The sequence below is a fragment of the Lolium perenne genome, chromosome 1 (assembly GCF_019359855.2).
Source record: "Lolium perenne isolate Kyuss_39 chromosome 1, Kyuss_2.0, whole genome shotgun sequence".
In the NCBI taxonomy this organism is placed as follows: domain Eukaryota; kingdom Viridiplantae; phylum Streptophyta; class Magnoliopsida; order Poales; family Poaceae; genus Lolium; species Lolium perenne.
Genome location: NC_067244.2, coordinates 37,642,854 through 37,654,803, shown reverse-complemented (window position 1 = coordinate 37,654,803; position 11,950 = coordinate 37,642,854). Strand labels below are relative to the sequence as shown.

At 51.6% G+C, this 11,950-nt stretch overlaps 2 protein-coding genes across 2 annotated transcripts; one reads left to right on the top strand and one right to left on the bottom strand.

Moving 5' to 3' along the window:
* Window positions 1-218: 218 nt before the first annotated feature.
* Window positions 219-3,641, top strand: LOC127346997 (serine/threonine-protein phosphatase 7 long form homolog). Its single transcript, XM_051373236.2, has 8 exons — window positions 219-405; window positions 865-1,528; window positions 1,640-1,897; window positions 1,977-2,197; window positions 2,268-2,592; window positions 2,663-2,746; window positions 2,823-3,080; window positions 3,160-3,641. Exons 2-8 carry the CDS (start codon window positions 866-868, stop codon window positions 3,445-3,447), a joined length of 2,097 nt encoding a protein of 698 aa, XP_051229196.1. The 5' UTR covers window positions 219-405; window position 865; the 3' UTR covers window positions 3,448-3,641.
* A 4,308-nt stretch (window positions 3,642-7,949) lies between these two features.
* Window positions 7,950-8,836, bottom strand: LOC127330159 (uncharacterized mitochondrial protein AtMg00810-like). Its single transcript, XM_051356477.1, has 2 exons — window positions 8,102-8,836; window positions 7,950-7,994 (listed from the first exon to the last, which is right to left on the bottom strand). Exons 1-2 carry the CDS (start codon window positions 8,834-8,836, stop codon window positions 7,950-7,952), a joined length of 780 nt encoding a protein of 259 aa, XP_051212437.1.
* Window positions 8,837-11,950: the final 3,114 nt, after the last annotated feature.

Below are 11,950 nucleotides of genomic sequence, written 5' to 3'. Positions count from 1 at the left end.
TTTCACGAATTGACCCTTTTGCTTGGCTCCGCACCGGACGGAGCCAAGCTCCATACCATAACGCCATTGTGGACGGCGTTGTGCTACCACGACGCCGCTGCCAGTGGCGCTATGGTCACGCTGACGTGGCTACCAGCGGCCGTCGTGCTTTGTAGCTTGGCTCCGTCCCGGACGGCGTCGTGCTGTTTCGGTTGGCTCCGCGTGTGGTGGCGTCGTGCGCCTTAGGCGGAAATAATCCCCAGCCCAGCCCACACTTAGCTACCCAGAAGTTAACCTCTTCCCGTGAGAGGAACACGAGCTGGAACAGCATGGCGCCGCCGCTCTCCTCCCCACTCAAATCCCTGCTCTAAAACCGCAGATTTGAAGCCATTTTCGGTGGATTTTCTTCCCTTTGCAGTACTTAAGGTAATCTCCTTCGATTCCCTCAAATTCCTACTCTATAACCATCGATTTGGCCTGATTTGGTTAACCCTAGTTCAACCAATAATTTCTGATTTATGTGTGGTTCTTTTGTAATCTAAGAGTATGCAATCTGTGAGTAGGAACTTAGTTTGTAGTGATTTCGTTTTTTGCGTTTGGGCCGTCGTTTGCTTGGGCACGCAGCAGCCGTAGCATCGGCCGCATACTGCACGAGGCAGAGCAGAGCAGCGGCAAGCAGCGCCATGTAAAGCTGGATGTATATTACTCCAATTGGGTTTTGATGTTGTAGTAAATCATCCGGCTCAGCTTGTTAGATGTTTTAGTTTGGTCCTTCAGATAACTAAGTTGCAAATCAAATTTGTGCATATGAATTCTTATGGAGAACAGTTATGCCACTTTGTGTCGTAAAAATACTAACTTGTTTGTATTTTCTCACATATGTAGGATGGAACCGGAATCTATCCTAGATGACCATTATGACAAATGGCACCGCGGAAGGATGATGGCGGAGAAGGGAGAGGTTTTCAAATGGTTGCATTTGAGGTGCCATGAGGTCCATGGCAAGAAGATGCCATATGATGAGCGATACACACAGTATATCAAGAAGACCGGACTTCTCCCTTTCGTCCACCTTGTGTCCCGGTCGACGCCGCATATGAACCCATGCGCGATCACGGCACTTGTTGATCGATGGAGACCGGAGACACATAGTTTCCACTTGCCTTGTGGGGAGATGACAGTGACTCTGCAAGATGTTTCCATGATCCTGGCACTTCCTATCAAAGGGGAACCTGTGTGTCGGAGCACATCTTCTGATGGATGGCGTGAAGCGATGAGGGATCTCATTGGGAACGCGCCGACGACGGAGAAGATGTTGGCTGGTGCTCCTTATTCTTGGATCCAAAGGAACTTCAAGAAGTGCCCCGAGGGCGCCGAGGACGAGGTGGTTGAGATGTATGCTCGGGCATACTTGTGGTATGTTGTGAGTAGGGTTCTTTTCTCAGACGGCACTGGATCGAATGCCTCCTTCATGTGGCTCCAGCTATTTGCGGGTTGGGAACATAATCTCAGTTGGGGAACAGCGGCACTTGCTTACTTGTACCGACAGGTAATAACTTGTACCACCTGGATTGTTGTCTTTCTTCGCTACATTGTTCATTACTTGTACCCTGGATTGTTGTCTTTATTCGGTATATACATATTGTTTTTGAATGTGCAGTTGGACGACGCGTGTTGCAAAACGGGAAAAGGAGCAAGTATTGGTGGTTGTATGCTTCTATTGTCCATATGGTCGTGGTTGCGCTTGCCAGTTGGCCGTCCCATTGAGATGCGCCGGAATGATTGGAATGATCATAGAGACCCATTACGTTTTCCTACCGTGGCGTACATATGGGACAATACAGAACCTTTCCATGGTGAATCTAAGGAATGCTACATGAGGTACATCAGCCAACTCGACGCTCTTACCCCGGAGAAGGTAATAATTTGATTGGTCTTTATTTCAATTTGCTTTCCACCACATGGCTCAACTAACCTCAGGCTTGTATTACGCATAGGTGACATGGGAGCCCTATGGAGAGCCCGGGAGTATTGCTCGACATATATTGTTTAGAGTGAACCCGAAGTGTCTAGAAGAAGCACATCTTTGGCGGATGACTTGTCCATTGATATGTTTTTATGCAGTTGAGTACCATCTACCAGATCGGGTGATGAGACAGTTTGGTTTGTTCCAAGAGACCCCGCCGCCATGGAAAGACACTAGAATAGAGTTGCACGAGTGAGTCCTTCATACATAACATATTCATGACCTACTGAATATACTGCTGACTATGATTTTAAACTTCCAGGTTGGATAAAATAAGGCAGAAGAAGGAGAAGAATTGGCCCATCCGTCACAGGCACTACATCAACAAGTTCAAGGCCATCATCCGGAGGATTGAGGACCCAAAAACAGTTCCGGTTCCTCTGCAACCATTCGATAGCGAAGCATTCAACCGGTATCTTTTCTGGCTAGGTAGTGTGTCTCGTTTGTACATAAAGCCGCCGGCTTTTGCACCCGTGGACGTAGGAGACGGAACATATCCGGATGATGAGGACATGGCCAAGTTGGATTATAACAGACGCACAAGAGAGGGTAGAAACCCGGACCCCACACGTGAACTCCGATTTGTGGTAAGTATTTAATGCATTTGTACTTCTTATGGTGAAGAGAGCAGGCATGATAACTTCATTATTTTGGTAGCGTGAGGAGGTCTCCCGAGTATTGAGCGATGCTGAGTTAGCATTGCAATCCGGGACCGAGTCCACCCTTCGAGTTTTCGCTGAGGTACGAGTGAGATAATTTTGTTTGCATTCATGCATGTTTCTCGAAATGTTCTAACATTACCACCCTCCAATCACAGCGCACGAAGAATTGGGCCCGTGGCTTATGTGCTTTGCTTGGTTGCCGTACCATCGAGGCCGCCTCACCGACGCGGCCAACTCCCACTTCCAGCTATGAGCACAATGAGGATGAGGATGAGGGCGGCGGTGATGATGAGGTCGATGGTGATGGCGAGGATGATGAGGGTGGGGATGAGGATGAGGGTGTGGATGAAGATGAGGATGAGGGTGAAGGTGATGGAGAGGATGATGAGGGTGAGGATGAGGGCGAGGAAGAGGTATTGACACTCCTTTTTCCCGTGGCTTATGTGCACTATGTTGAGGCTTAACATGATGACTTGCCTTTATGTTGTGTAGGAAGAACTTGGTGCAAAACAACACGATGAGATTGGCATGTCCCAACTTCTTGATGCACCGTCTCCTAGTCAACGGTTGAAGCGGCATAAACCGAGAGAGCCATACACTCCGGATGAATGGAACAAGAAGAAGGCACTTGAGGAGGAGCGGGCACGGAAGGCGGAGCGTGCACGCAAGGCACATGAGGATGAGGATGACGACGGTCCTAGAAGGAGGAGGAAGAACGAGCACCGTATGAAGGCGAACGCGGACCGCCCTACGGCCAAAAGAGGGAAGGGGAGGGAGTGATCAATTGTGTGTCTAGTTGAACTCGGGTTGTTGAACTTGTGTGTCTAGTTGAACTCGAGTTGTTGACCTCTTGTTGAACTTGTGTGTCTAGTTGAACTCTTGTTGATCAATTGTGTGTCTAGTTGAACTCTTGTTGATCAATTGTCATGTTCAAAATCATGTCATGTCATAATTTCTGTCATTTTTTGCTGTCATTTTTTGCACTGACCATGCAGTTTGTTCTAACAAAGTAACAGACCATGGCTCCATGGCTCGCGGAGCCAAGCTCCAAACCATGATGCTCAGACGGCTCATTGGAGGTTGGCTCATTGGAGGTTGGCTCATTCGAGTGTCGTACACATCGGCACTATGATGCTCAGACGGCTCATCACGAGCACATGGGGAAGCATGCCGGTTCAAGTCGATGCTCAACCGAGCAACAAACTTCCTTGTGGCAAATAACTCGAGAGACTTATCTTGGGAACCCTCCACAATCTCCTTGTATGCACTCCAATTCAGCTCCGAGTCAACGGGCATTATCTTCAACCGATTGTGATGTCCAAACCCGGCATTATACCTTCCAATCAATTCACATGCATCACTTGGCTCCATCCACTTCAAATCGAATCGAATTCTTTCAACAACCTCGGCGTAGGTAGGACTAGTGGTGAATACCATAACTACCTCCTTTGGGTCAACACACTCGGCATTCCCTTTCAAAAAAGCCGCTTTGTTCATATGATGAACATTCACAATTCTTGCCATCTAAAAAAATGACAACAATCCAAATGCATCAAGATCTTTCATAACCCTAACCCTAAGCACCAATTTAAACACCTAATATTTCATAGTCATCAAACCAAGAACCATTGGCCAGAGTTTCATTATGCAAAATCTAGGGTTTCATTACTTGAGAAGAAAAGCACCAAATCCACGAAATTTATTGGACAAAAAGGGGGAGAATAGGGGAGATTACCTCTTGGGCCTAAAGGGAGTCGAAATCCACCAAGAAATGCCACAGATCTGAGGGATTTGATGGAGAACTTAGGTGGGGGAGTGAGAGAGAGACGAACCACTGGTGGGGGACGGCCTTCGGAGGTGGAAGAATACCTTTTGGTGCTAAGGACATCACAGATGCGGGCCCGAGGGTTATTTCCGCCAAACATGCATGGCTCCATTGCGGGCGGAGCCAAGCTACAAAGCATGACGCCGTCCAGGATGGAGCCAAGCTACAAAGCATGACGCCGTCCAGGACGGAGCCAAGCTACAAAGCACGACGGCCGCTGAATGCCACGTCAGCGTGTCCATAGCGCCACTGGCCCTGGCGTCGTGGTGGCACAGCGCCGTCCCGGATGGCGTTATGGTATGAAGCTTGGCTCCGTCTGGTGCGGAGCCAAGCAAAAGGGTCAATTCGTGAAATCTTTTCTGGGACAGGTTATTTCGTGTGTTGTTACCAGAAATAGGTCAGTTTTGTCAAAATCGACCCAATCCACCGTACCAGACCAAGATCATCAATACAGCGGCGACCACGACGCGGCCTCTCCTGTGCCGGCGCGGCCCCGCTCACCGGCGGCGATTGGTGCTCCAGCCCCGCTCATCCTCGTCGGAGGATCCGCCAGGGAGCTGGGTCCCCGGGCGACGCCATTCGCGAACCCAAGCGTGGCCGGGCTCCTGATGGCCACCGGACGGCGGGCTCAGCGTGTAGCCAAGGGCCGTATGGCGGTGGCGGGCGCGTGTGCGCGGTGAAGTAGGCGGGGTGGCCGCTGTTGGGGATGGAAGGCGCGGCGCGACGGCTTCGACATCAACGACCGCGACGCTGGCTCCCGGCGCGTCGTCGCCGTCGACGGTTGGCGTCGGCGACAAAAGTCGCAGGGGCGCGATGGAGTCGGCCATCATGGTCACGCCCCGCTGGGATCTTTGTTGCAGGCGTGCAGGCCGTGGTTGCGCGCGCCAGCGGGCGCCACCACGGGAAGATGACGCCACCGGGGGCAGAGGCATCGAGGACGGGGGCCGCGCGCTTGGCACGAGCAGCGGCTCTGGTGGGCAGTTCCGCCGCGTTCGCCGTCACATCAGATGCTCCGCGCGGGCGCGGTGTCGAGAGGCCCGGTCGTGAAGACCGAGCGCACCACTTCCACCATGTGCGATTTGCGAAGTCGGAGGGACACGCGTGGAGGGCGAGGAGCTAGTCCGTCGTCCGGTGTCTTCAAGTTGGTAAGAACATCTCACATCAAAGAAGTGATTACCTTTGTTGGCTGATGTCTTGGATTCTCAGTCGATCTTACCAATTAGTAATAGATGCATCTCCAGAATTTTCTGTTCTTTATGTCCTCATGAAGGAGGCAAAGAAAACAGCGATGGGATCTCTCAGGCTATTTTTTCTTACAGTTTTCCTGTTCTTTTGATCTTTCCCTTTCTGTTCTTCTTGATCTCTAAATTGCTCAGGATGAAAAGCGTGCTGATAACGTGTTAAAGTAAAACGAGAAAGGAACCGATTGAATGAATGAAGTGTGGCTTTCCATTGATCAACAGGGTATATATACAAGTGGAAGAGGCGCCTCAAGATGGCACCGACATGGGGAAGAGGCGCCTATACGGACACAGACGTCCATACGGGTGAAGGGTTGCGACCGTACGGCGTTTGGACAGAAGATGTCTAATTCTAAGACGTATAACCACGTGGGTCCCGGTGTTTATATAATAGGCTAGAGGCCTAGGGTTTGGTTATAATTACAATACAGTTCTACTGTAAGGACATCTCCAGCGGCGTGACGCAAATGGACGCTGAGCGTCCGTTTGCGTCCGCCGTGACCGAAAATGCATCTGGCACCACCTCCAGCGGCGCGACGCAAAGTGACCAGGCCGTCCGTTGCGACGTAAACTCGGTGCATATTTGCGGCAGGCTTGCGTCTCTGCGGACGTGCAAAGAGTCCGCTCGCGTCTCCACCGGGCCCGCCTGGCAGCGAGCCTGCATCGAGGGCATCGCTTCGGCGGCCATCGCTTCCGTGATCAGCGCTTCCGCGTCTGCGCTGCAGCCTTTGCCATCAATGTCGCGGCTGCCTCTTCTGCACGCGCACTGGCGGGCGGTGGCTAGGCTTCTGCGCTACCATGAATGGCATCGTTCCTCGCGCGCGGCCGGCCTTAAAACTCCACCGGCACCGTTCCTCCATCGCCCACACCTGCACTCGCACCACCACCGCAGTAGCACCATCGGGAAGAAGAAGAATGACTTCAAGGCGTCCGGCAGCGGCACGAAGAAGGAGGTGCGGCCGGGCAGGGTGGCGTTGCCCGTCACCATCGGGAGGCTGATGCACGCGCACTTGACGCCGTGCGACACCTGGAGGGACGTGCGCATGCCTGGCGGCTGGCGGCTCAGCTACCGCCGGGTGCCCGTCCCTCTCGTCCCTGCGCGCGAGCCAGATCGGACCGCGGAGATCCGGCGAAGGAGGCGGTACCTGCCGCCAGACCTCCGCGCCGATCCGGCATACGCCATCGACTCTGAAAGTTGGCGTACCTATCTCTCGACCGAGAGGGGTCGAAGGAGGAGGGCGGGCTTCATGGGCGACACGGATTTTCCCTTCGACCGTCCACCGCCGACTCGTCCTCGAAGAGAGTAGGTGCCGACTCGTCGTGACCAGGCATCGACGCGTGCACAGTACAACAACGACCACGACCACGACGACTACAACGACGACGACTACTACATCGAGGCGCTGGCGTACCATAACGAGGAGGTCAAGGACGACAGCGATGACTACGTCGCTGTCGTCTTCCAGGAATGGCAGCAGGCCATGGCGGAGAGCCGCAATTTTGAGTTCCCCGAGAACATGGAGGACGACGAGATGGCGAAGCTCGGCGTCCTCGTCTCCGAGAACGACCCACTTGTGCAGCCGCCGCTGCCCCGCTACGCCACCGGCTTCATGCCGCTGGGCCCGTCGGAGGATGAAGCCCTTCGATTGGCGCTACAGGACTCGGCCGCGCCACAACCGTCGTCGTACAACCCCTGGGCTCCTCCTCCACAGCCAGAGCCCTGGGCGCCTCCACTGCCGCCACATCCGCATCCATGGGCGCCTCCACCGCCGCCACAGCCGCATCCCTGGGCGCCTCCACCGCCGCCACAGCCACAGCCCTGGGCGCCTCCACCGCAGCCACAACCCTAGGCCCACAACCAGAGCCCTGGGCGCCTCAACCTCCAGCACCGCCAGCGTGCCCGGCGTACGCTCCCCCGGTTTCCAACTGGCCGTGGACGGTACCGGAGCTCATCGTGCTCGACAGCGACGACGAGCCGCAGTAGGCGCACGCGTTTAGGGTTTATTTTCATGTGTCCAACTATGTAAATTATGTTTTCATGTTAAAAAAATGATTCGGCGAAAAAATGTGTCGTGCCGCTGGAGTCACCCCCCGACGCAAACAGACGCGCGGTCGATTTCGACCATTTCGGTCGACGCAAACGGACGCGCGCGGACATTTCCGGACGCTAAAATGCGTCGCGACGCTGGAGATGCCCTAAATACAATATATACAATCTAACACCCCCCGCAGTCCCAGCGCGAGGTTCTCGGACGTTGAGACTGGACCGAAAGTCGAGGAAGAATTGACTCGGTAATCCCTTCTTCATGACATCCGCGAACTGGTGGGTGGACGGTACATGTAGAACATGGACCTCTCCCAAGGACACCTTCTCGCGGATGAAGTGGATGTCTATCTCGATGTGCTTGGTACGTTTATGTTGCACCGGATTCGAGGACATGTAGATAGCGGAGACGTTGTCACAGTAGACAACCGTGGCGGAGCTCATGGGGCGATGAAGTTCCTGGAGCAACTGGTGGAGCCAACAGCACTCAGCGATGGCGTGGGCGATGGCGCGGTACTCAGCCTCTGCAAAGGAACGAGATACGGTGGTTTGTCGCTTGGAGGACCAAGAGAGGAGACTATCACCGAAGTAGACGCAGTAACCGAAAGTGGAGCGACGCGAGTCCGGACAGCCGGCCCAATTGGCGTCGGAGTAGGCCACAAGGGCGGTCGACGAGGAGGCGTGGAGCTGGAGGCCAAACTGCAGTGTACCCCGAACATACAGCGGAACACGTTTCACGAGGGCCAAGTGAGACGTGCACGGAGCATGCATATGAAGGTAGGCCTGCTGAACAGGGTAGGAGAGATATGGGCGCATCAGTGTGAGGTACTGAAGGCCGCCCATGATGCTCCAATAGTCGGTGGCATCGGGAAAAAGCTCGCTGTCGGAAGCGGAGAGCTTGGAGGACGTGTCGACCGGTGTAGGTGAGGGGTGACACTCAGACATGCCATCCCGCTGTAGGATATCTAGAGCATACTGTCGTTGTGATAGAAAGAGACCAGCAGGGGACCGGCTGACCTTCATACCCAGGAAATAGTGGAGATCCCCGAGATCAGTCATGGCAAACTCTCTATGAAGACGTGCAAGAAGCCCCTCAAGAAAGCTCGTCGGTGATGATGATGTCATCCACATAGAGCAGTAAGTACGCCGTGTCTGCCGCAGAGTGGAGGACAAACAGAGATGTGTTCGTGGCGGAGGCAACAAATCCCAGAGTGGCGATGTAGGCTGCGAACCGGTGGTACCAGGCGCGAGGGGCCTGCTTCAGGCCATACAGGGACTTGTGGAGGCGACATACGTGGTCAGGGCGAGAGGCATCAACAAAACCAGGGGGCTGCTGACAGTAGACCACCTCTTCCAGGGAGCCATGCAGGAATGCGTTCTTCACATCAAGCTGCTGTATGGCGCCAGGAGCTGGAGACAGCAATGTGCAGAACGAGACTGATCGTAGCAGGCTTGACAACAGGACTGAAAGTCTCCTCGTAGTCGATGTCGGGGCGCTGGGAGTACCACTAGTAGGAAAAGCCTTATAGGTGAATCTTATTTTTGTGGCGCACTGGACGAATATGCGCCACAAAAAGTTCTTTTGTGGCGCACCTGGCTCGGTGCGCCACAAAAATAGCTTATTTTTGTGGCGCAACGAAGATAGCTGCGCCACAGAAACAAGAAGGGGCCCACTGATAACCCACAAGTATAGGGGATCGCGATAGTCTTCGAGGGAAGTAAAACCCAAATTTATTGATTCGACACAAGGGGAGGTAAAGAATACTTATAAGCCTTAACAACTGAGTTGTCAATTCAGTTGCACCTGGAAAAGCACTAGCAACAGGGGTGATGTGAAAGTAGCACTAATATGAGAGCAGTAGTAACAGTAACACATCAGCAGTAATAGTAATATGAGAGCAATGGCACCGGAAGATAGTTGATACTACTTCCAATGACATGTAGAACGAGTATATAATGATGAGATATGGACCGGGGTTCTCAGCGATCTACACTAGTGGTAACTCTCCAGTAAGTGACAAGTGTTGGGTGAACAAATTACAGTTGGGCAATTGACAGGAATCAAAGCATTAAGACAGAACATCAAGATTATTAATTATGTAGGCATGTTTTCCAATTATAGTCGTACGTGCTCGCAATGAGAAACTTGCACAACATCTTTTGTCCTACCAGCCGGTGGCAGCCGGGCCTCAAGGGAAACTACTGGATATTAAGGTACTCCTTTTAATAGAGTACCGGAGCAAAGCATTAACACTCCGTGAAAACATGTGTCCCTCACATCACCGCCATCCCCTCCGGTTGTCCCGATTTCTGTCACTTCGGGGCCTTTGGTTCCGGACAGTGACATGTGCATACAACTTGTAGATACAATCTAAGCAATAAGTATAGAGCTTAAATCTAAGATCATGCCACTCGGGCCCTAGTGACAAGCATTAAGCATAACAAGATTGCAGCAACAATAACTTCACAAACTTTATAGATAGACTAATCATAATGTATCATCCATCGGATCCCAACAAACACAACACCGATTACATCAGATGAATCTCAATCATGTAAGGCAGCTCATGAGACCATTGTATTGAAGTACATGGAGGAGAGAATACCGACATAGCTACTGCTAGAACCCGTAGTCCATGGGGGAACTACTCACGGAGCATGGCGGAGGCGGTGGCGTTGATGGAGATAACTTCCGGGGGCACTTCCCCGTCCCGGCAGGGTGCCGGGACAGAGAGTTCTGTCCCCCGAATTGGAGTTTCGCGACGGTGGCGGCGCCCCTGGAGTCTTTCTGGAGTTTCGTCAATTGGTACGGTGTTTTTAGGTCGAAAGGGATTTTATAGGCGAAGAGGCGGCGCAGGGGGCACTGGGGGCGCCTCACCCTAGGCTGGCGCGGGCCCAGGCTTGGCCGCGCCGCCATAGGGTGTGGTGGCCCTCTGGCCCCTCTCCGACTCTTCTTCGGTGTTCTGGAGCCTTCCGGGAAAAATAGGAGGTTTGGCGTTGATTTCGTCAAATTTCGAGAATATTGCCCGAACAGCCTTTCTGGAACCAAAAACAGCAGAAAACAGGAACTGGCACTGTGGCATCTCGTTAATAGGTTAGTTCCGGAAAATGCATGAAATCATCATAAAGTGCAAGTAAAACATGTAAGTATTGTCATAAAACAAGCATGGAACGACAGAAATTATGGATACGTCGGGGACGTATCAGCATCCCCAAGCTTAGTTCCTGCTCGTCCCGAGCAGGTAAACGATAAAAAAGAATAATTTCTGTAGTGACATGCTACTTACATAACCTTGATCATACTATTACAAAGCATATGAAATGAATGAAGTGACTCAAGGCAATGATCTATAGTTGCTAACAAATAGATAACATATAGCAAAACTTTTCATGAAGAGTACTTTCAAGACAAGCATCAAAAGTCTTGCACAAGAGTTAACTCATAAAGCAATAAATTCAAAGTAAAAGCATCGAAGCAACACAAAGGAAGATATAAGTTTCAGCGATTGCTTTCAACTTTCAACATGCATATCTCATGGATAATTGTCAACACAAAGTAATATGATGAATGCAAATATGCAAGTATGTAAGAAACAATGCACAGTTAACACAAGTGTTTGCTTCTAAGATGGAAGGAAGTAGGTAAACTGACTCAACATAAAGTAAAAGAATGGCCCTTCGCAGAGGGAAGCATTGATTGCTATATTTGTGCTAGAGCTTTGGTTTTGAAAACATATAGAGAGCATAAAAGTAAAGTTTTGAGAGGTGTTTGTTGTTGTCAACGAATGGTAATGGGCACTCTAACCCCCTTGCCAGACAAACCTTCAAAGAGCGGCTCCCATTTTATTTTTATTTTTGTGTGGCACTCCTTCCAACCTTTCTTTCACAAACCATGGCTAACCGAATCCTCGGGTGCCTGCCAACAATCTCATACCATGAAGGAGTGCCTTTTTATTTTAGTTTTATTATGATGACACTCCTCCCATCCTTTGCTTACACAAGCCATGGCTAACCGAATCCTTCGGGTGCCGTCCAACAATCACATACCATGGAGGAGTGTCTATTTAAGTTAATTAATTTGGGACTGGGAATCCCACTGCCAGCTCTTTTTGCAAAATTATTGGATAAGCGGATGAAGCCACTAGTCCATTGGTGAAAGTTGCCCAACAAGAT

Bases quoted from the DNA above. Each gene is read 5' to 3' on its own strand.
- LOC127346997 (XM_051373236.2), top strand. From the start codon at position 866: ATGGAACCGGAATCTATCCTAGATGACCATTATGACAAATGGCACCGC. The intron at 1,529-1,639 runs GTAATAACTTGT...TTGAATGTGCAG, and splicing joins TTGCTTACTTGTACCGACAG to TTGGACGACGCGTGTTGCAA. The intron at 3,081-3,159 runs GTATTGACACTC...TATGTTGTGTAG, and splicing joins AGGATGAGGGCGAGGAAGAG to GAAGAACTTGGTGCAAAACA.
- LOC127330159 (XM_051356477.1), bottom strand. From the start codon at position 8,836: ATGACTGATCTCGGGGATCTCCACTATTTCCTGGGTATGAAGGTCAGC. The intron at 7,995-8,101 runs GTGTCCTTGGGA...CTTTCGGTCCAG, and splicing joins TCCACTTCATCCGCGAGAAG to TCTCAACGTCCGAGAACCTC.